Source organism: Saimiri boliviensis, chromosome 12 (genome assembly GCF_048565385.1).
Source record: "Saimiri boliviensis isolate mSaiBol1 chromosome 12, mSaiBol1.pri, whole genome shotgun sequence".
In the NCBI taxonomy this organism is placed as follows: domain Eukaryota; kingdom Metazoa; phylum Chordata; class Mammalia; order Primates; family Cebidae; genus Saimiri; species Saimiri boliviensis.
This window is the reverse complement of record NC_133460.1, coordinates 20,094,627-20,119,109: the sequence shown is the minus strand read 5'-3', so window position 1 is coordinate 20,119,109 and position 24,483 is coordinate 20,094,627. Positions and strand designations below refer to the sequence as shown.

The 24,483-nt window shown below is 42.6% G+C and overlaps 1 protein-coding gene across 3 annotated transcripts in view; it reads left to right on the top strand.

Annotated features, from left to right (window-relative positions):
• TMC5 (transmembrane channel like 5) overlaps positions 1-24,483 on the top strand; it is an 88,606-nt gene that overhangs the window by 12,324 nt on the left and 51,799 nt on the right. For 2 of the 3 annotated variants that reach the window (XM_074381986.1, XM_010340725.3), the window contains exons 2-3: positions 13,532-13,760; positions 21,210-22,060. In XM_074381986.1, coding sequence (XP_074238087.1) covers positions 21,288-22,060 — 773 coding nt within the window. In that variant the 5' untranslated portion in view covers positions 13,532-13,760; positions 21,210-21,287. Of the gene's footprint in view, positions 1-13,531; positions 13,761-16,644; positions 16,719-21,209; positions 22,061-24,483 lie in introns of all 3 variants that reach the window. The other variant, XM_074381985.1, reaches the window with a different exon arrangement.

Below are 24,483 nucleotides of genomic sequence, written 5' to 3'. Positions count from 1 at the left end.
GTGGCTGTGTTGAGGCTGAGGGGGGAGGATCGCTTGAGCCCCGGAGTTAGAGGGTCCGGTGAACTGCGGCTGCACCACTACACTTCTCCCTTTTCTTTTCTCTTCCTTCTCCCATTTTGTTCTCTACTAATTTGGTTTCATTCTTTATATTTTGTTGTTTTCTTTGTAGCAATAAATCAGGGTATATCAACTTTTGTGTGATTGACACGTGGGACCAGATCATTGGTGGCTGTGGGAGCTGTCCTGTGCATTAGAAAATATTTAACAGCATCTCTGGCCTCCACCCACTAGATACCAACAGCACACTCACTGCAGTTGTGACAACAGAAAGTTTGCCAGACTTTGCTCCATGTCCCTTGGGGTCAAAATCACTCCCAGCTGAGAACCTCTGCTAATGATGAGGTACTTACAGTTCCTTAAACTTGGACAGCGTTGCTGACTCCACTTCATGCGAGAAGGAATTTAGCACCTTGACATTTTCCTCATAAAGTTCTTCCTTCTGCATTTCTCCACTTCTAAAATTATTTTTTGCATATTGTGGTTTATAAACATGTGTTTTGTGTTTTATAAACTACATTATATGTTTATTGCATTGTAGGTTGGAATAGTAGGAAAAAAATTTTCTCCAACCTTACTTTAAACAAAGAACACTTCTGTGATCAGATATTGGTGGGGCTTGAAGGGTCCACACTGACCCAGTCTCCAACACCAGCTGTGTGTCTGACAATTTTATTATTATTATTATTTTGAGACAGAGTCTCACTGTGTTACCCAGGCCGGAGGGCAGTGGCTCCATCTTGGCTCACTGCAATCTCCGCCTCCTGGGTTCAAGTGATTCTCCTGCCTCAACCTCCTGAGTAGCTGGGACTACAGGCATGTGCCACCATGCCCAGCTAGTTTTTTGTTTTTTGTTTGTATTTTTAGTAGAGATAGCATTTTGCCATGTTGGCCAGGCTGGTCTCAAACTCCTGACATCAGGTGGTCTGCCCACTCCAACCTTCCAAAGCGCTAGGATTAAAGTGTTAGCGACCACACCTGCCAAAACAATTTAACTAAATTCTAACATAATCTGACTGGAGTTAGTATCAGAACCCACATAAGGGCTCAGTCCCACAAGACTGCCTCCCAACTTTAGCTACCAATTTCAAGTCCTGACCTTGGGAACTTCTGACCAACTGGCTGTAAAGTAGAAGCTTCTGTAACTCTTCCACAGGTTCGATTATTTTCTAGAATGGCTCACACAACTCAGGGAAACCTTTACTTAGGTTTACCTGTGTATCAGAAAGAATATCACAGGCCGGGGGTGGTGGCTTAGGCCTGTAATTCCAGAACTTTGGGAGGCCAAGGTGGTTGGATGACCTGAGGTCAGGAGTTCAAGACCATTCTGCCAACATGGTGAAACCCTGTCTACAAAAAATACAAAAATTAGCCAGGCATAGTGGTGGACCCCTGTAATCTCAGCTACTCGGGAGGCTGTGGTGGGAGAATTGCTTAAGCCTAGGAGGCAGAGATTACAGTGAGCCAAGATGGCACCATTGCCCTCTAGCCTGGGCAACAAAAGTGAAACTGTCTCAAAAAAAAAAAAAAAAAAAAGAATATGATAAAGGATCCAGGGGAATACCCAGGTGATGAGGTACACAGGGTGAATTCCAGAAGAGTCCCAAGTTCAGAAGTTTCTGTCCCAGTGAGTTGGGGTGTGCCGTTCTCCAGGAATGTGGATGTGTTCAACCTGGAAGATCTCTGACACCTTCACTGAGGGTTTTTATGGAGGCTCTGCTGATTATTAATTCAATCTCCAGTAACTCTCATTCTGAAGGATGAGGGGTGAGGCTGAAAGTTGCAAACTTCTAACTCTGGCTTGGTCTTTCTGGTGACCAGCCTCCATCCAGGAGCCCTTGTTAAGGGCTGCCTCATTAGTACAAAAGACATTCCCATCACCCAGGAATTTCCAAGGGATTAGGAGCTCTGTTTTAGGAACGGGAACCAAAGACCAAATATTAGAACAAAAGATGCTCCCATCACCTAGGAAATTCCAAGGTTTTAGGAGCCTGTGCCGGAAACCTGTAATAAAGACCAAAGATATATTTCTTATCCCAAATCACAATATCACAGGTAGATTATGAAAGGTGAAAACTACCTGGCTTCAAAGCTGTGATTATGTGTGCATTAGAGAAGTTGAGCTCCTAGAAAGGGACAGCTAATTCTATGTCACTTAATCTGAGCCATTGAAAGAAGCTGAGATGAAGATCCAGGTGAACTGAGGTTTTTTTGTTCGTTTTTTGTTTTTTTGTTTTTCCTGTGCACCCTTGACTGCTCACAGACAGGCCAGAATTTAGTTTATTCATATCTGATTCCAACTTTATTTACAGCTTTTAGAGGATTGCTTGTTTTGGAGTTTCTGTTTGTCTTTGATTTATTTCTTCTTGACAGAGAAAATATACACAGCTTTACTGTATCTCTGAGGTCACCCCAGTTCTTACTCATTCTCTTTGTCGTGTGGTATAATTTGGACCGACTGCTTTCTGGAGCTGGGGCACAGCTGTTATCCTGGGATTTCTTTCCATTGCCTCTTGAATATCATTTCTCCCTTTCTCTCAAATACCTTTTTGTCTTGCTTTATCTTTTTCTCAAGCGATTGATTGAGATGAAGTCTCACTCTTATCCAGGCTGGAATGCATTGGCATGATCTCACTAACTGCAACCTCTGCCTCCCAGGTTCAAGTGATTTTCCCACCTCAGCCTCCCAAGTAGCTGGGATTATAGGCATGTCCATCACGCTGAGCTCATTTTCATATTTTTAGTACTGACAGGGTTTCACCATGTTGGCCAGGCTGGTTTCAAACTCCTGACCTCAGGGGATCCACCTGCCTTGGCTTCCCAATGTGCTGGGATCACAGGCGTGAGCCACCACACTGGCCAATACACCTATTTTTAAGGCTATGGTAAGATTTAAATGAGTTAATTCCTATCTGGTTCTTATAACAGTGCCTGGCACAGATATATAACTTGTTTTGTTATCATTGGATTCTGTTTTGTGGTTTTTTTTCTTTGCAAATCCGGAGCTATAATATTTGGATTGTGTTGTATAATACTTGTTTAAGCATTATAGGACTATATGAGTCCAAATTGGTCTCATAAAGAGCTATGCTTCTGACCTCTGAGGTGGATCCAGAAGAAAGTTATTTTTCCTCTAAAAGAGGAAGACTTGATGCAGACCTAGACATGCAGGATGTGCATAAAAGTCACCCTAGCTTCATTGCCTCCTGCCACCTTTCCCAGACCTGGTGGTAGAGACAGGGAGAATCCCTAGCCAAAGGGAGCATTAAACTGTATCATTTTTCATGGTTCCTGGCAGAATTCTGAGCATACTGACAGTGGGGAAGGGAAGAGGTCAGGTTTCTGTAGCCTACAGGTCTCCAGCAAGCAGCATCCTTTCTTGTCGGATAGTAGAGGAGCCCACTTCTGGCAGATCTCAGTGGGTGCAAGAGCTGGGACATGCACCTTGACTTGTCTCCAGCTGTCCCAGAGAGGGGGGTCCTCATTCTTCCAGGTAGGGTGGAGCCATCCAGCCAAGCAAGAAGGGGCCAATCTGCTGAAGCACAAGCAACCCACAAACCCACTTCTTGTTTTGTTTTGCTTTAAAAATCAATTTAATCACCTTAAAGCATTGTTTTTAATTGCTTCTCTTTTTAAGTGCTCACTTTCTATATGATGGTAACAAATCTTTTTTCCTTTTGTTTCTCTCCCTGCTCCTTGCTGGCTGATCTGCAGTGATTGTCAAGCTCTGGTGCATAGAGGAATCACTTGGGAAACCTGGGAAAAGGCAAAATTTCCAGGTCCCACTCAAGACTTAGTGAATTAAAACTTCTGGGAATGGTCCTGGGCTGGGCTGGTCTTCCTGGGACTGATGGGGTTTTAGCACAGAACTTCTAGTGCTAAAACTAGGGAAGTCGTGGGCAAACTAGGACAAGTGGGTCACCTGATGATGGTCCATGTGCCTCGTTCTCCAGCAGGCTTCCAAGTGACTCTCATGGGCACCCAAGCTTGATGCTGTCAGATGCATCCTCATCAGTAATGTCTTAAATGTTGGAGTTTTGGCTGGGCGCCATGGCTCACGCCTGCAGTCCCAGCACTTTGGGAGGCCAAGGCCAGCGGATCACTTGAGGCCAGGAGTTCAAGACCAGCCTGGGCAACATGGTGAACTAAATTAAAGTTAATTAAAATTAAATTTAATAGCTGGACACAGTGGCTCACACCTATAATCCCAGCTACTCAAGAGGCTGAGAGGCAGAAATCACTTGAGTCCAGCAGTGCGAGGCTGCAGTGAGCTATAATCATGCCACTGCACACCACCCTGCGTGACAAAACAAGACCCTGTCTCAGAAAGAAGAAACATAAATAAACAATTTAGTTTCTCAATTTGGTTCCTGGGCCAGCCATATTTGAAGTGTTCCATAGCTACATGTGGCTAGTGGCTGCCATATTGGACATGCAGGTAGGGAACCATTCCATCAGCATAGAAAGTGGACAGCGTTGCCCTAGGTGAAGGTTTGTCAACCTTGGCACTCTTGGCGTGTGGGGCCAAATAATTATTTGTTGTGGGGAGGAGGGCAATCTTGTACCTTTTAGGATGTTTAGCAGCTACCTACTTGATGCCAATATCGCAGCCTCTGCTACAGTTGTGACAACCAAAAACATCTCTGCACATTGCCAAATGTGCTCTCAGACGCAAAATCGCCCCCACTTGAGAACCACTGCTCTAGAGCCATTCTTTCTGCCACTCTCTTTCTAAAATAGAATGAAAGCCAGGCACACACTGCGTGCTTCAATCAGAACAACAGCAAACGTCGTACTGCAATTCAGTTGCATCCACCACCTTCACATCTAAGGCCTGTGAGCCTCACCCACCTTAGGGACAGTCTTGGGAGAAAGAAAGTCTTGTTACAAAGTAGCGTTAGTCAAGTGGGCTTCCTTTCAGCCACCCAAACTATAACCCTAAGCCCACTTGATTAATGCTACTTTGTAACAAGGCTTCCTTTCCCCTAAGACAGTGGATGCGACTGACTCATGAACTTCCTTCCAAGAAAGGATTACCGTAAAAGAGGAGGAATCAGCCGGTGGAATGAGATGTGATAGGCTTCAAAACATACATGTAAAAGAAAAGAATCTTCTCATTCTAGCTTTTTTAAAAACAAACTGTACTTGTGGAGATTAATTGGTGACATTTGCCAACTCGTCCCAAATTTCTCAATTCCTTTTTTTTTTTTTTTTTTGAGATAGCATCTTGTTCTGTTCCCCAGATTGGAGGACAGTGGCAAGATCATAGCTCACTGCAGCCTCGAACTCCCAGCCTCAAATGATTGCCCTGGCTCAGCCTCTAAAAGTACTAGCGATTACAAGCTTAAACCTCCTTGCTTGGCCTCAATTCTCATTTAAAAACTATATTAGAACTCATCTTAATTCGGTGTTATAAGAAGCATGTATTGCTTCAGGGGTAAATACAATACATTAGACCATTTTCTTGATGGATTATTTTTGCCATGTTTAGGTGACGCCTTTCAAGCAATTTAAATTCATTTTTCATTTTCTAGCTTTTGACTCTTTCTTACTCATTTAACGAGCTAAAATCTTACATTCTCTTTACATTCCCTTTTTTTGGGAATGGAATAAATATCTTGAAATCTTAGTAAATTCCTTACAGAAGGGAAAGGAAACAGAAAGAACAAGAGGATGTGACTATTTTGCTGTATTTATATTTTCCTGTTCTGTTATTGTTTTGTTTTGTTTCTGTGAGACAGAGTCTCCCTCTGTCACCCAGGCTGGAGTGCCATGGCATGATCTCAGTTCACTGTAACCTCTGCCTTCTGGGTTCAAGCGATTCCTATGCCTCAGCCTCCCAAGTAGTTGGGATTACAGGTGCAACCTACCGTGCCTGGCTCATTTTCTTATTTTTAGTAGAGACCAGGTTTCGCTGTGTTAGCCAGGTTGGTCTCAAATTCCTGGCCTCAAGCGATCACCTGGCCTCAGCCTCCCGAAGTGCTGTGATTACAGGTGTGAGCCACCGTGCCTGGTGTGTGTTTATGTTTTCCTATTCATAGGTTTGATCTTGCTGTCTTGAAACCATAGACCTTATTTTCTAAGCAAAGAACTTATTTTCTTAGGCTCTAAGGAGTCTAAGCATATGGCTGTGAATGTGCGTGACACTCTGAAATGCCAACACAGATCTCACACTAACAAATGTTTAGTTACCGGAAGGCTTTGCTAATTGAGTAATGGAAGCTATTGCTTTCACATGCTATTTGGAGACTATTGACATTACGTTTATTTCCATTTCCTGGTCCTAAACATTACACATTGCAGATAAAGGAGTTCCTAGGCATTTGTTTGTTATGGCATCAAGGCTGACAGCCAAAGTAATCATTACACCAAACCCAGCAAGAGCAATGAAGTGCGGGCAAGCAAATGAAATCAACATCTCTGCTGAAACATACCTGTGTGTGAGCGTCCCATGACCTGATGCTCTGGCAACCGCTCACCCACGTGTGGGGGCCATCATCCTTGTATTAGCATTGTCTGCCCAAGATCAGGTGCCTGCAGAAGGAATGGGAGCTTCCAGAACTGCTAATGTAAAACTTTGGTTAAAATGAGATTCCTGGGAATGAGCAATTTCTTTTTAAATTCTTTTTCATTGCCTTTCAAGAATTCTTAGAATTAACCAGCTGCAGTGGCTCATGCCTGTAATCCTAGCACTTTGGGAAGCTGAGGGAGGTCCATCACTTGAGGTCAGGAGACATGGCAAAACCCTGTATCTACTAAAAATACTAAAATTATCCGGAAGTGGTGGCATGCACCTGTAGTCACAGCTACTTGGGAGGCTGAGGCAGGAGAATCGCTTGAACCCAGGAGGCAGTGGTTGCAGTGAGCCAAGATCGCACCACTGCACTCCACCCTGGACGACAAGAGTGAAAGTCCATTTAAAAAAAAAAAAAAGTATTCTTAGAATTATAGGCTAGTATCCTGTCTTTTTCTCTCTTACTGTCTCTGTGTGTGTGTGTGTGTGTGTGTGTGTGTGTGTGTCTCTGTGTGTGTCTCTGCGTGTGTGTATGTGTGTCTCTGTGTGTGTGTGTGTAAGGGATGAAGGGAGTGTGTAATTGCATTATTAACATCCATTGTTTTCCAAACTGTAGTCATTTGCATTACACCTTCATTATTTTTGCTCCTCCTCTTTTTTTTAATTGCAATCTCTGATTCCCATCACAGTGCTCCTCTGTTTCCCATGTATACTGTTCTTCATTCATTCTTTTTACCTAATAGATTTATTTTAAAAGGCAGCTTATTAGCCGTGTACAGTAGCTCATGCCTGTAATCCCAGCCCTCTGGGAGGCTGAGGCCAGTGGATCACTTGAGTCCAGGTGTACAAGACCAGCCTGGCCAACATGGTGAAACCCCATCTCTACTAAAAATATAAAATTTAGCTGGGCATGGTGCCAAGCACCTGTAATCCCAGTTACTCTGAGTCAGAGGCAGGAGAATTACTGGAACCCAGGAGGTGGAAGTTGCAGTGAGCCAAGATCATGCCACTGCACTCCAGCCTGGATGACAGAGCAAGACTCCTCAAAAAAATTAAAAAAGTAACTTATTTCACTATTGTTATAACAGTCTAACAGGTTCATCTTGCCCAATGTCCAGAAAGACAAATGCTCTGAGAACAGCAGTTTTGCACCAAAGGAAGAGTTTATAAGTCACAGGGCCAGCCAAACAAGAACAGGGAGAAAAGTCTCAAACTCATCTTTCCCTGAGAATTCAGAGGCTAAGGTTAAGAGTACTTTGGCAGGCTGAGGGTCTGAGAAACTGAAACAATTGATGAAATCATGGGGGTGTTTAAAACTGTCTTCACGCAGCTGAGTCTATTCCCATCCGGGGGACAGCTTTGTTTGCTGGTCTGCTGAAGTGCTAAGTCTGAAAAATATCTCGAAGACCAGTTCTTTTTGTTTGTTTGTTTGTTAAGAAATGAGGGTCTTGCTATATTGCCCAGGCTAGTCATAAACTCCTGGGCTCAAGCCATTCTCTCACCTCAGCATCTCAAAGTGCTGGGATTACAAGCATGAGGCACCACACCTGGCCCAAAGACCACAATAGTGGTGTTATCTATAGGGGTAGTTGGGGAAGTTATAAATCTTGTAGCCATCCAGGAGCAGTGGCTCACACTTGTAATCTCAGCACTCTGGGATGCTGAGGCTGAGGTGGGAGGATAGCTTGAGCCTGGGAGGTCCAGGATGCAGTGAGCTGTGATCGCATCTCTGCACTCCAATCTGGGCAACAGAGCAAGACCCTGTCTCAAAATTAAACAAAAACAAAAACACATAAATCTTGCGACCCTCAGTTATGTGACTCTGGGGCATTAAACAACTTAGATGAAAACAAGCTAAGCAATGACAGGTCATTTTTTAACTATGCCTATATTTTTTTCTAAACAAAATTCAAGCCCTTATCAAATCTTAAATTTGTCTTATGAATGCAGCTTCAACCTTCGATGAGAAGAGGGTTCAGTTTCCCTAGCCTGGGCAGCATGGTGAAACCTCATCTCTACAAAAAATATTTTTTAAAAACTTAGCTGGGCATGGTGGTGCATACCTAGTTCCTGCTTTTGTTTTTCTTTAAAAATCAATTTAATCATCTTAAAAATATTTTTATTGCTTTTTTTTTTTTTTTTAATATGGAGTCTTGTTCTGTTGCCCAGGCTGGAGTGAAGTGGCACAATCTCTGCTCACTGCAACCTCCACATCTTGGGTCCAAGCAATCCTCCCACATCAGCCTCCTGAGTAGCTGGGACTACAGGCATAAGCAACCATGCCTGGCTAACATTTGTATTTTTTTTTTTTTTTTTTGAGATGGAGTTTCGCTCTTGTTACCCAGGCTGGAGTGCAATGGCGCGATCTCGGCTCACTGCAACCTCCGCCTCCTGGGTTCAGGCAATTCTCCTGCCTCAGCCTCCTGAGTAGCTGGGATTACAGGCACACACCACCATGCCCAGCTAACTTTTCGTATTTTTAGTAGAGACGGGGTTTCACCATGTTGACTAGGATGGTCTCAATTTCATGATCTCATGATCCACCCACCTCGGCCTCCCAAAGTGCTGGGATTACAGGCTTGAGCCACCGCGCCCGGCCAATTTTTGTATTTTTAGTAGAGACGAGGTTTCACCATATTGGCCACGCTGGTCTCGGACTCCTGACCTCTGGTGATCCTCCTACCTGAGCCTCCCAAAGTGGTGGGATTACAGGCATGAGCCATCATGCCTGGCACTTCGCTTTTTAAAATACTCATCTTCTATGTGATGGTAAAAAATCCAATTTTTTCCCTCCTGCCTTTCTCCCTGCTCCTCACTCGCTGATCTGTCAGTCTATTGACTCTCACTCTGTCTCTCAGGCTGGTGTGCAGTAGCATGATCTCAGTTCACTGCAACCTCCACCTCCCAGGCTCAAGAGGAGGCTGGTCTTGAACTCTTGGTCTCAAGCAATCCTCCCAACTCAGCCTCCCAAAGTGCTGCACCTGGCCACCTTTGCTCACTTTAAAACCCCTGGGTTTGCCTCCCCTCTGTTCCTTGCACACTGGGAGGAGAGGTGGGTATGAAAGTGTCACATTTGTCAGCCATCTTTGGTGGAGGCAGGAGGGCAATGTGTTCAGGGATGTGGGTTTTTACAGTTTTTACTTTTCCTTTTATTGCTGTGATGAATATATGTTCAACGTCTCAATAACAATTTTATTGTGCTTGCTTTGAGGCTTTAAGTATATGGCACAATTTTATTTTATTTTTTGAGACAGAGTCTCGTTCTGTTGCCCAGGCTGAGGTGCAATGGTGCAATCTTCGCTCACTGCAACCTCCCACTCCCGGGATCAAGCGATTCTCCTGCCTCAACCTCCCAAATAGCTGGGATTACAGGCACCACCCCCCACCACCACACCTGACTAATATTTGGATTTTTTCCCAAGTAGACAGCACAGCAAGGTGAGAGGCTGCCTCAGTGAATATCAGAAGTGTGTAAGACCAACAGAGTGGCAATTTCTTTTTTCTTTTTGAGACAGAGTCTTGCACTGTCACCCAGGCTGCAGTGCAATGGCTTACTGCAACCTCCGCCTCACAAGTTCACGAAATTCTTCAGCCTCAGCCTCCCAGTCAGCTGGGATTACAGGCACACACCACTATCCTCAGCTGGTCTTAAACTCCTGACCTCAGGTGATCCATCCTTCTTGGCCTCCCAAAGTTACAGGTGTGAACCACTGTACCTGGCCAGAAATGTTTTATAAGTGGAAATATTGTAACTGTTGTTAAACTATAAAAACTCTTTTTAAAAATTGTAGTAAAAAATGTGTAATGAATATTTTACATTGTTGTACAATCAATCTTTAGAACCTTTTCATCTTGTAAAACTGAAACACTATACCCATCAGATAATTCCTTCTTTCCCCATCCTTCCAGCCCCTGGCAACTACTATTCTACTTTCTGTGAGTGTCAGATACCTCATGTAAGTGGAATCAGACAGTATTTGTCTTTTTGTGACTGACTTATTTCATATAGCTTAATGTCCTCAATGCTCATCCATGCTGTAGCATTTCCTTTTTAAGGCTGAACAGTAGCCCACTGTATGTAGAGACCACAGTCTGTTTATCCATTCTTTTGTCCATGAACACCTGGGTGGCTTCTACCTTTTAACTCTTGCAAATAAGGCTGCTATGAACATGAGTGTGTAAATATCTCTTCCAGATCCTGCTTTCAATTATTTTGGATGTATACCCAGAAGTGGAATTTAAGCACTCCAGCCTGGGCAACAGAACAAGACTCCATCTCAAAAAAAAAAAAAAAAAAAAAAAAAAAAAAAAAAAAAATGGCAATAAAAAATGCTTTTAATATGATTAAGTTGATTTTTAAAGCAAAACAAAAGCTGGAACTCAGCATTCACCCCCATGCCCAGCTAATTATTTTAAAATTTTTTTCATAGAGATGGAGTTTCACCATGTTGCACAGACTGGTCTTAGACTTCTGAGCTCAAGTGATCCACTCACCTCAGCCTCCCAAAATGCTGGGATTATAGGCATGAGCCACCTCACCCAACCCCCTCTGTGTCTGTTTCTGATTAAGCAATCTTCATCGATTTTTCAAAATACATTATTAAATATGTAATAAAAAAGCAACTCAGTCAGCCTTCATGGAAATTGGTCACTGTAGCAGTTAAGAACTCATTCAATTTACGTTTAAATTTTTATGCCCACTTACCATCTGTAAGAACTCAGAAAAGTTATGGAGTCCTTCTGAGCCTCAGTGGCCTCATCTGTAAAATGGAAGCATGAAGCATCTCTCGCTTGTGAAGATCATGTGAAGATGGAAGGAGAATGTTATGTACAAAATTTTTCATTTGTTGCCACAAAGAAAAATTAGTACTGGGACAGAGAATCTCTCAGCAAAGCAATTCTTCTTACTTCCTACACAAAGGGTACTCCCACCAGCAATCTTGCCACGAGGGTACAATGAGTAAAGGAAAGCAGACATTTATTTCTTATGTATTTGGGATTGTCCTTACTGCTGTGTCCGATCTCCATTGGCTGGAGCCAGACATCACAATCTAAACTAAAACCTGATTGGCTAATAACTTGAAACTTTTCTAAAGAGATGAAAGCAATGAAGGGCAAGAAAAAAAAGGAAGTACAAATAAGGAAGGGACATAGGCTGCAAGCCGGGACATGCCCGGGAGCACATTCAGCACAGATATCTTGGTTAAAATACAAGGAGATAGAATGTACTAGATGCCTGTAAGTATGTCTAACAGCTACATAGGATAGGGCTTCTAGCAAAAACGCAAGAAGGCTTTTGAAGAAAGTGTTTAAAACAAACTATTACTTCTAACACTTGTGAATTCTTCCTAAGAAAGGAACTTTGAAGAGAAACTTTCCTACTTACCACAATTTTCTTCCTCTCTTACTTTATGGTTCCTCCTCAAACTTGTTTAGCATATCTTGACTCAACTGCTCTGTTTGACTTTCTACGAGAAGTAACTTTTCTGAATAAGGTTGGGGAGGGTTCGAGGAGATTTCAGTAAGTGCTGTGTTTACTAGTCTTTGTACTCGCCCTCAGATGCATGGTATAATACAGCACCCACGAAGAGGGGGTATACTTATTACAGTTGCTAAGGAAGTAAGAACTGAGGCTATGATCTCTTTCCATGGACCAAACCATCTCTCGAGCCAGTTTGAAATAAGGTTGTATGTAAATGTCGGAATTTTTTTTGCTAACTCATTTGATAAGGCAGTAAGCCCTTGGAGGGCTTGGGTAATGTTTCCATTGGAAGCACTGTTGTTTGGGATAAAGGTGCAACACTGAGTTTTGATCATAACACAAACATCACCTTTTTCAGCTAATATCATATCTAAAGCTATCCTGTTCTCCCAGGCCATTTGACTAGTGGATCTTAATTGTTTAGCTATTCCCTTAACAGCATCTTTGGGAGAGTTAACAAAAAGCTGCTGGTTGTAATAAATGTACTTTATCCAACCTACATTTTTGTTATTTGTTACCCACCAAAACAACATTGACTCAAACCCTGTAGCTATTTGGTTCCTGGCTTTAAACTTTTCTGGTACCCCATAAGGAACTCTGATGGCATCTAAATAGATACGGGAATCAAAAGACCCATAAGGGGCTGCTTCCTTTGAGCCATCTCTTATCTGCCTGTGTTGTATTTTTCTCTCTTTCTGGTTGATGAAATGCCAGGGTAAAAGGGTTAGCCAAGTGAACTAGAGCACAACTACCATTCCAGCTGTTTGGCAGAGTGTCCCGTAAAGGCCCTCCACAATACCACCATGCGTCTGCTCGGGGATGAGTAAGGGTGGACTGATGGGTCGGCTTTTGGAAGTGCCTGACTTCACTGCATCCCGTTAAGTTTCCAAGGAACACTAAGTTATCCCCCTGTCATGAGAGACACGAGGCGAGCTTTGCCTTGGGAGATGGAGGCTGTATGGCCCTCGGGGGCTGACCCGCAAGGTGTTGAACTTCAGGAAATAGCAGAGAAAGAGCTTGGCACAATTCATTATTCCAGGTGGTGGAATCTTGAAGAAAAGCTACCATGCATTCCATGTCTGCTTGTTTCGAGGACCATCTAAGTGGAAAGGAAACGATCTGGGCCTCAGGTCTACAGTGTGCACAAGCTAACACTTGCTTATTTAAAGTGCAGATGGAATATTTATTCTAACCAGACATTTGCATCTTGGTATCCTGTTTCAATAGCTACGGTCTGTCTTAGGTATTTTACTTTCACTACAGAAATTCTGGTTTTGTCATTGTGCCGGGGGAGGAGTGATTGCTAAAGAGATTGAAGGAGCAATAAAGCATATTTCAAAAATTCCTTTAGGATCTTTTCCTGAAACATCAGCTCCCATGCCATAAATATGTCATAATGAGGGGGAAGAGTTTTCAGATGTTGGACAGCATGAGCCCATCTTGTATGGAAGTTAAATCCTCTGTCTTCTGATTTTCAGGATGTGAGGCTCTGCCTACAGTCAGCAACTTGGAATATTCAGACTTCAAACCAGCATTGCAGATTATAACCCTCCAGAAATCACCCACAGCCCAATTCCTATCAAATGCCAGACTGAAACACCCACGGACATGTGACTTTGGTGTTCCCAACAACATCTTAAGATCAAGTTGGTTTATGCAACATTTGCATCTATTTGGGACAAAGCAAGAACAATAAGGGGTAAAAAAGTAAGTTTCCATACAGCTGAATTTATTCAGTTACATGAACTACCCTTCCTTCTAAATGGGGTCTCACTCTTTTTTTCTTTAAGAATCCTGGGATTACAGGAACCTGCCACCATGCCCAGCTAATTTTTGTATTTTTAGTAGACACGGGGTTTTACCATGCTGGCCAGGCTGGTCTCGAACTCCAGACCCCGTGATCCACCTGCCTCGGCCTCCCAAAGTGCTGGGATTATAGGCATGAGCCACTGCACCCGGCCTGCCCTCTCCTTTTTGTAATGTCCATAAAATGTTTTATGCGATAATGGTTATAGTCCTTTGTGATAGCTGTCATTGCTTTTCATGTATTTAGATGGCAAAACAGAATTTTAGTGGGACTAGTTTCTTTCCTTCTCTCCATTCTCTGCTACAAAAACAATTTTTTAAAAGTTGGTTGGTCTGTTTTGAGTCAAATAAATGGTGATTCATTGGAACTAGTTAAGAGTTTCTGTAGAATCATTTTTCCAATTTTAAATGTGTGTCTTAAGTATGTAGGGATCTTGTTATCATTTACAAGATCGTCGCTGGAACAGAATGTTGATTTCATTTAGGTTGAAAGGTTAATCGTGTATTCGTGACAAAGTTCACTCCATTCGAAGATGAAGCGTATGGCTCAAATTGGACATTGAGGCCTCATTTTGCCTATCTCATGGCAACTTCCTGCTCTTGGTGCTGATCAATTTGCTGTTTTGTGAGGCCCTGGTATCTCTTTCCTGTCTTTCAGGTAACAAATGGCCTCAATTAGAAAATTAACTTTTGGACAATTCACAGGCTGCATGGTCACATATTCTAGCCAAGCTTGGGACAGGAGATGGGGAAAGGAGATTAAAGACCAGAATCATAGCTGGCTGTGTTCTGCTGGCACCTGTAGAGCTAAAACATTCTTTGTGACAGTTCCATGATATTCCACTGTGCAAATGTCCTGTGACTGGTTCAGCTCATCTCCTATTGGTGAATGTTTGAATTGCTCCCAGTTTTTTGTCATTATACGCAAAGCTTGCCCTGGCAACCCTTAGCAATTCTGGCTGAGTATCTGGGTTTTGTGAGATCATTTTGGTGGTGCAGATTAGAACTCGTGAGTGGGTGGTCTCGCATTCTGCTAGCTTGAGGCTGGGAGAAGTAGGAGGCAGCAGAGAACCAGTTGAATAGCTTGAATGTGACCTCATCCGTATTCTAAGATGTAATTGATCCCTTGAAGATTTCTGAATTAGCTGAATGACAAAGACAAGATAGTTTGATGATCCATTCAAATCAGGAAGCGTTACAACATCAAATAAGGAGTCCTCGGTTAACAGCCCTAGAAGACATGGCATCACTTGGTCATGTGATTGAAAACCATTCAAACTGAAGTGTGAAACCCTAAATAGGACATGGAAAGGAGGACTTGAAATAGATGGATGAATAGCCCTTATAGACGAGGTGCTAGAGAAGCAAAAACTAGGGAGAAAGAAAGTAGGATAATACCCTCTTTGTGCTTTTTCCAAGGCAGCAGGAAGCATTACCGTGCCTTTGAACCTTCAGGATATCTCATTTACTCCTCTAATAGTTAACAGGAAGCTAAGGGTCAGGTTTTCAGAAGGCAACACCCGCTTCATTTCACATCAGTACAAGAGACTATTTCCTTGTGGTCATTTCCTCCTTTCTCTTTCCCAATCCTTTTCTGTCGGTTTAGCTGTTTGTTTAGGTATTTGTTGAAGTACAGGTGATAGCGGTTAGAGCATTTGTTCCCAACTGTGACACAGACGTGCAATACATAAGCTCTTGTCAAATGACAATGGAGGAGGGAACTGCAGCAACAGACTTGAACCTAATTGTTGGCCGGTAACATATAACATCTATCTGTCAATCATTTATCTACCCACCTATCTATTTATCTAATCTCTGTGTGTTTTTGTGTGTGTGTTATTTGAATGTGTATATATAATGTATATTATATGTAGATCTATTATATATGTATATGTGAATAAATATATACATAAATTGTATGCATATGTCTGTGTGTGATATATACATATAATATACACATAATATACATATATGAAGTTTTGCATATAAACATACATATATATTTGTCAAAGATTCAAAACAAAGACAAAAATGATTTGTATCAGTTAGGTTAGTCTAAGCTCTGGTGCTCAAAATAAACTACCTTAAAATCTAAATGTCTTAAAACATAAAAGTTTGTTTCTTGCTCATGAAACTCTACGGTGGGTTGGTGCAGGTGGACTGTGATCCATGCAGTCATGCAAGAACCCAAGCTGGTGACTGGGTCCCCTATGGGAATATCACTGGTTGCCATGGCAGCGGAAGGGGAACTAGAGGGTCTCATTTTGGCTTTTGAATGCTTTCACTTGGAAGTGACACAGTCACTTATGCTCACAGCCCATTGGCCAGAGATAGCCGTATGCGATTGTTTTCCTTCATCACAATGACCTGGAGGGAACTCCAGAGTGTCTTCCCAACTCTACTCCTGCAGCCCCCTTCTGAGTGCTTTGTTTGCTGGTGACCCTGAGTCCTGGCTTCATTACATTTTTATTCGATCCCTTTGAAAGAGTTCCCATGATAAATTCTTTTCAGAAATTGATATTGGGAGGAAGTGTGGTCCTCTTGAAAAATTGGTATATTGCCTTTCTTTCCTCACATATAGTAAGTATTAGATAACTTGTCATGATTCCCTTTTAGTCTTGGCTTGATTAGAAGCTCAGGGCAAAATTTAGTTCTCAGTTGCAGTCACTGTGTCAGCCTGGGAATTTTATAGGATTGCTCATTCCTCCTCTACCTGATTATAAGACATTTCCTTTTTCTTTCTTTCTTTCTTTTTTTTTTTTTTTTTTTTTTTTTTTGGAGACAGGGTCTCACTGCATAGTCAACCTTCTGGGCTCAAGCGATCCTCCCACCTAGGCTACTGAGTAGCTGGGATTACAGGTATGTACCACCAAGCCTGGCTAGTTTTTTTTGTTTGTTTGTTTTGTTTTTGTTTTTGTTTTTTTTTGGTGGAGATAGGGGTCTTGCTATATTGCCCAGGCTGGTCTCAAACTCCTAGCCTCAAGGAATCCTCCTGCCTTGGTCTCCCAAAGTGCTGGGGTTACAGATGTGAGCCATCATGCCTGGTCCATTTTCTATTTCTTTAATCATGTCCTGGTTGAGTGCATGACTTTTATTGTGTACTGACTCCTATCTCTTTTGGAAGTTGCCAGGGTTTACACTGCACGTAAATAAAAATAATGGCAAATAATAGCTTCCATTCAATGACTGCTTGCTTGATCCTGGCTGCCTTCTATGCCTTATTCTGTCACCATTCCTTACAACAATCCTATGAGATATTACTGTCAGTATTGTATGGTTGAGGAAACAGACTCAGAGGGATTAAGTGACTTACCCAAGTCCATACAGCCAGCAAATGGAAACTAAGCCCAGTTCTATCTGATACGAAAGGCTAGGCTCCTAACCACTTTCATTTCATAGCATCACATAGACAGATGATTCCATTCAGGTAATGTATATTCACCTAGAAGACCTATCTTTGTCTAGGTTTTGTTTTCATTAGTGCCGATTTTCTTTGATTTAGGTAGAAGAAAACTGGAAATACTTGTGAGCCAAAACACTACCACTTTTTTCAACTGGTATAATGGCTCCTGGGAGAAATGGAAGGTTTTATGTTACAACTTCCGGTTTCTCATTTTCTTTTTAAAATTTAGGAGTATATATTTACAGAGAAGGGCACAGCTCTTTTTTTTTTTTTTTTTTTTTTTTTTTGAGACGGAGTTTCGCTCTTGTTACCCAGGCTGGAGTGCAATGGCGCGATCTCGGCTCACCGCAACCTCCGCCCCCTGGGTTCAAGCAATTCTCCTGCCTCAGCCTCCTGAGTAGCTGGGATTACAGGCACGTGCCACCATGCCCAGCTAATTTTTTTGTATCTTTAGTAGAGACGGGGTTTCACCATGTTGACCAGGATGGTCTCGATCTCTAGACCTCGTGATCCACCCGCCTCAGCCTCCCAAAGTGCTGGGATTACAGGCTTGAGCCACCGCGCCCGGCTATGGCACAGCTCTTAAGTGTGCAACTTGATGGAGTTTTACACACACACTCATATATATGCCTCCCTTTAACCACCCCAAGATCACCAGCCAGCACCCCAGAGATTCCCTCATGCAATTCCTAGTCAGCATTCACCTCTTTCCTTCCCCAAGGTAGCCACTATTTTGACTTCTGGCACCATGTATTAGTTTGCCTGCTTTTGAACTTTGTGGGTAAAAGAAAGAATGAATGAATGAATGAAAGGGAGGGAGGGAGGAAAGAGAGAGAGAAAGGAAGGAGGCAGGAAGGAAGGAAAGAAAGAGTGAGGGAGAGAAGGAAGGAAAGAGTGAAAGGAGGGAGGGAGGATGGATGGAAGGAAGGAGGGAAGGAAGGACAGTTTCTGTGAACATTTTTCCTGTCTTTTGGTAGAAATATTCATTTCTCTTGGGCCAATACAGCTGTATCTGTTTTCAATTTCTTGAATTTACTAGGCATCATTTAGCTGGTTAGATGTAATAGCTTTGAGATTTGTTAGGCTGTGGAAGTTTCTGGAGCATAAATATAACTTTCTAGTCTTAGAATACAAGGAAACAAATAGGATAATTTTTCATGTTAGGGAAAGTAATTTGCAATAAAGCACAGCATTTAGTCTTCTTAGCACTACAGACAGTTTGTAAAGGTGTTCCTGTTTGCAAAACTTGGCATATTTGTCAGAATTCTTCTTTTTCATTTGCAAATGACAGAAACCCAACTCAAACCAACTTTAGTTCAAACGAGTATCCAGCTGCCTTCAGGTAGGGCTGAATTCAGGTGTTTAAATAATGTCATCAACATCTGGGTCCTCTTTCTGTTTGTCTCTTGGTTCTGTTCTACTCCCTGTTGGCATCACTCTTAGGCCCTTCTCCACAGCTTCTGGTTTAAAGTTTCCTAACTCTGGCTAGTGCAGTGGCTAACGCCTGTAATCCTAACCCTTTGGGAGGCTGAAGTAGACAGATCGCTTGAGCCCAGGAGTTTGAAAACAGCCTGGGCATCATAGTGAAACCCTGTCTCTACAAAAATACAAAAGTTAAGTGGGCATGGTGGTGCACACCTGTAGTCCCAGCTACTCAGAAGGCTGAGTAAGGAGGATCACCTAAGCCTGGGAGGTCGAGGTTGCACTGAGCTGTGATCATGCTACTGCACTCCAGCCTGGATAGCAGAGTGAGGCTCTGTCTCAAAAACTAAAATGTCCTAACTCCAAGGCCAGCAGAAGACAACTCTCTTCCTTACAGTTCTGATAAAACTCCCAGAATTGAATCTCAGTGACTTTAACCAGGTTGTATGTTCTGACAGAATCACTGTCACCAGGAAGAAAATAATTCTGATGGGTCATATTGTTGTACTGGAGCGAGCATAAAAAATCAACACCGAGACAAAAGTATGCCAAATTGCAGGGTCCTTATTGCCGGTGGCCACAAGGGACTCATGTCTCTCCAACCCATGGCCCCAAAAGGAGGGTGTCAATACCTTTTATGCCTGTAAACCACCTCAGGGGTGAGGGTGAGGGGCGGGGGGCGGGGTGAGGGGCTTCAGACATTCTGAGGGCCAGTGGATTCGGTAAATCACCTCCTGGGCGGAGATGAGGGTGAGGGGCTCCAGACATTCTGAGGGCCAGGGGACTTTGGATATTTCGATTGTTACTGAAATGGTTCACAGAAGTCAAGATAAGCGTTAGTTTACACATTGTCTGGGTAGTGGTGGGAATTACAGACCTTAGTTACTTGTTACAAGTCACAGGGGCCAAGACGGTGTGGGTTTGGGCTGCTTGCCTGTCACATCAGGGTTACAGAGAGCAGTTTCAACAGAAAGTCGAGGTATGGTTGAGGTATGCAGTTTTATGGGGCTTTTACTGTGTCACAATATCCCGCCCCTGGCCCACAGGGACTGACAGTGTGGGAGAGACGTTACCCAAGGAAAAGCGTTAACTACAAAAGAGAGAAATGGATGCTGGGCAGGATACGATAATGAAACACATGCTGAGATGTCAACTATGCTGAGAAATATGGGCGTGGGTGAGCACACGAACATTCTGAGACCACAGGTGTTGGCAGAAAGTTAATATTGTCTTAGCTCTGATTACTCAAGTCTATCACTTGTCATTTACATAGAGATAAACTTGTGAAAGTTGGCTGAGCTTTAAAAATGTTCTACTTCCTTTCAAAAACATCAGCACTCCTCTCATCGTGCTGGCTTGAAACTGTAGAGATGTTTGTCTTTTATTTTCCTTCTCACCCTTCCCCTAATGGATCAGCCAACAAATCCTATTGATCCTTTCTTTAAGTTTTCTCCCCTACTGATTACTTTTTTACTCTATTCCCTCTGGCACAATGCCGGAAGCTCCAGACTTACTTACCTATTCTATCCCCTTAGCCACCCCAGTGAAATAAGAGCACCTCTTTCCCAGTGAGCCTCAGCATTTGCCTTATTTGAACACAGTTTGAACAATTAGCTGCCTGAGACTGGCTGAAATTCAGTGACTGGTACAGAGTAGGCTACAGTCTGTTGACATCTCCAGTTAGGTCGCAGTTCATTATGTACAGAGAAATCTTTAGGCCAAACTTAAAACATGTTAGGAGGTAGCTTTGGGCTAAATTTAACAAAAGCATGCTCTGGTCTGTAGATCAGAGCTTATGGAGCTCATAAAATCTTACTTTCAAATTGGAAGGGGTCGTAGCAATCGTCTACTTACCTAGTCCTCTAGTTTCCATTAACCATTCTTCTTTTATGCATTCATATGAATTTAGACTTTGACCCCTAGAACCTCAAGTGTAATCAAAAAGCGCAAAAAGTCTTTGTATCTTTGAATCCTTTGGTTCACTGTTCTCTTCCCCCACAACCAAAGGAATGTATTGTTCAAGAGGTAAGCTTAGTTCCATGTGGTCTTTAAAGACTGCAAAAACAGTGGTTTAAACAAGATAATTTTATTTCTCTCTCCCATAACAGTCTGAGCCGATACAATAGCTGTGCTCTGTGAAGTAAGCTATCAGCAACCCAGCAACCTTCCCTCTGCTGAGTGTTTATTCCGAATGCAGGTCTCGGCTTCGTGTGCATGACCCATGATGGTGCACCGTCATTTCCACATTCCAGCCCACAGGAAGCAAGACGGAGAAAGTGGGGAATAACTTCTTCCCTCTAACAGCTCAGCCTGGAAGTTGTATGTATCACTGCTGTTCTCATCCCATTGACCACCCTCACGTTCATACCTTGGTGCAAGAGAAGCTAGAAACATAACTTTTATTCTAGGCAGTTGTATACTCCACTCTGAATGAAAGGAGAGCAGATACTGGAAGGTAACCAGCCATCTCTGCAGGGAAGAAAGGGAAAAAACATCTAACTTTTCCTTTTCTTCTTGTTTTTCAGGTGAAAAAAAAAAAGATCCCTGAGTAATTGCAAATGCTGGGACAGTTTACCACTCCAGGGTGAAGAGTCCGTACCAACATGTCTGCCTACTACAGGAATAACGGGTTTGAGGAAGACCCAGATTACCTGGACTATTCAAGGTCTCCGAACCGTACACAAGGGTATTTGAAAACTCTGGGTCCTCCGAACAATCCACACAACCCCGGCACCAGGAACAATCCATACTCTGTAGACTCCAGAGCACGTCCAGATTATGCTGGGTCTCTGGCGGAACCAAATTATCCTGGATCTCTGAGTAATCCAGACTATTCTGATACCAGAAGTGATGCATACCCTTCAGCCTCTAGAACAAGCCCAGATAATCCTCTCTCTCTACCAGAGCCAGATTATAGTGAATTTCAGAGTCATCCGGACCACCAACCATCATCCAGACAGCCAGACTACCCTGGATCTCAACGAAATCCTGATTTTGTAGGCTCCAGCAGCAGTGGAAACTATGCAGGCTCCAGAACACATCCAGATTATTTTGGCTCCTTAGGAGAACCGGACTACCCTGGAGCTCAAAGCAACTCTGATCATCCTGGACCCAGAGCCAACTTGAACCATCCAGGATCCAGAAGGAATCTAAAACATACAGGTTTCAGAATCAATCCGTATACAGATTCTCTGGGAGAGCCTGATTATCCGGGCGCTGAGATTCAACCTAACTCTCCACCCTTTTTGGGGGAGCCAGATTATCCCAGAACTGAGGACAATCAGAACTCATCAAGCTCTTGGGGAGAACCTGATTATTCAGATGATGAGAATGGTTATGATTATGGCTCTTCTGAGACCCCAAAGATGACCAGGGGGTAAGTTCTGGTATATATCCCTTCATTGGGAATGGAGGCTGAGTGCTGGATCATCAAGTCAATGGAATTTAGTGTGTGGTTTAGATTATGGTTATATATGATGGGTTCCATGACCTGAAGTTGTGGTGAAACTCGCATATCTACCTGTAGACCTCACCTGACTCATGGACTCGCAATTTGAGGCTTCAAGCCCTTACCTGAACTTAATCTTCCACCACTTCTTGCTTGGATCACCTTCCCATTATCCCACCTCTTCCTAATTTGATCCCTGTAAGACATCTGGATCCACGCTGTTTTGACCCTGCTACATTGCCAAAAGGGTTAGGGTTAAGGCTTGACACTCATAAATCCAAACACTTTAATCAGAATTACATCAACAGTAATGAATTATTATCCAGAAAATCTTTTGGAGATCTAATTCCATTAAGTTAATTAGTTTTTTTATAAGATATTGTGCCACTTCTTTGGGTTTCTTTGTTATTGTTTGTTTATTATTTAATTTTTTTTGAGACAGGATCTTGCTGTGTCACCCAGGCTGGAGTGCAGTGGCACAATCATTGCTCACGGCAGCCTCAACCTCCTGGGCTCAATTGATCCTCCCACCTCAGCCACCCAAGTAGCTGGGACTACAGGTGTGCACCTATTATGCCCAGCTAATTTTGCGTTTTTTGTAGAGACGGTGTTTTGCCATGTTGCCCAGGCTGGTCTTAAACTCCTGAGCTCCGAACTGCTAGGATTACAGTCATGAGCTACCATGCCCAGCCATGTTTTTATCACTTTGATTTTTATACTTTTATTTCTATTTCACTGAAATTGTCAGAATTGACGATTTTTCACCAAAAATTTACTGCAGATTTGATTCACCAATTATCTGCACTATTTTAATCAAATTTTATCATTTATAGTTTTCATCATTTTCAGTATTCCTTTAAGGCTGTTTTTAAATAGCAAGTCCAGTTTTTCCAGGTTTAGAGTCTGTAGATCTAAATTTTGTCTAAAAGATTTTGATCTTCTGTCAAATTTTGTTCCTTGACAAATTTTACCGCTGACAGCATTAGTTTGGGTGACTTAATTCTACCAAATCTAATTTTTCCTGGGTTACATTTTTTCATGTTCATGTTGCTAGAAAAATGTTATTTTATTTTATTTTATTTTATTTTGAGACAGAGTCTTGCTCTGTAGCCCAGGCTGGAGTGCAGTGGCACAATCTTGGCTCACTACAACTTCCATGTCTCGGGTTCAAAGTGATTCTTCTGCCTCAGCCTCCCAAGTAGCTGGGATTACAGGCATGCAACACCATGCCCAGCTAGTGTTTGTATTTTTAGTAGAGACAGGGTTTCACTATGTTGGCCAGGCTGATCTTGAACTCCTGACCTCAAATCATCTACCTGCCTTGGCCTCCCAAAGTGCTGGGGATTACAGACATGAGCCACTGTGCCCAGTCTAGGATGTGATCTTTTAAAGTCAGTTTGTGGTTTTATCAATAACAATGTTTACCATGTGAAGTTTTAACCAATATGAGTCTGATTTTGCATTTACTGTTTCTACTAGTAATATTTATAAATTTAATTTTAAAAAACTGGTGGCTCGTATTTATCTTTAGGAACAAGGATATAGGATTTGAGTGTGCAGCAGTCACGATGTCTTTAGAACCCAAATAGTAGGGTTAACAGGACTAGGTGAAAATGTCCATCTTGTTCTTATTATCCAATGCCTGATTCATCATTCCAAAGCCTACCTTTGATCCTGTCACTATTTTGCTTTTGATCTTCCATGGGTCCCCATAGCCTTTGGGAGAAAGGTCTCCCAACTTCACTTACAGAACATTTATGAATAAGGATACATCATGTTAATGTAAGATGCCAGCCAAAGACCAGCCTGACTCATCTCCTCTTATGTCTCCTGTCTGTCCCCCGCCTTGACCCTGTACTCTAGGTCAGTGGTTCTTGACTTTGGCTGGTCCTTAGAGTTACCCAGTTATCTGAGGAACTTTAAAAATAATACAGATGCCTGGGCCCAACCTTCAGAGCTTCTGACTTAATTGTCTGGGATGAAGCTTGGGAATTGGTATATGTATTAAATTAAGAATCATTAATTATTAATTGATTTTCATAGCATTTCCTTTATATATTCGGAGCTTTCTGGCCTCACACCTTTTTTTATACTGTTCTTCATCCTTGGAATGCCCTCCCGCTATGTATCCTTTCAATCTCTATTCACTTGTAGCTTTCCATGTAGATTTCTCCCAAAACTCTCTTTAGTTGGCCTAAATAGGTCAACTCTTTCCTCTCAACTCCTTGGGCCTGTCTTTGGATACTCACCAGTTTCTACTTGTAGTATAATTGCTCATAGCTGTTTCTAAGAAGCAGTACCAACTTGTACTGGGAGCTTCTTGAGGGCAGATACCCCATGTTTTCCTCTTG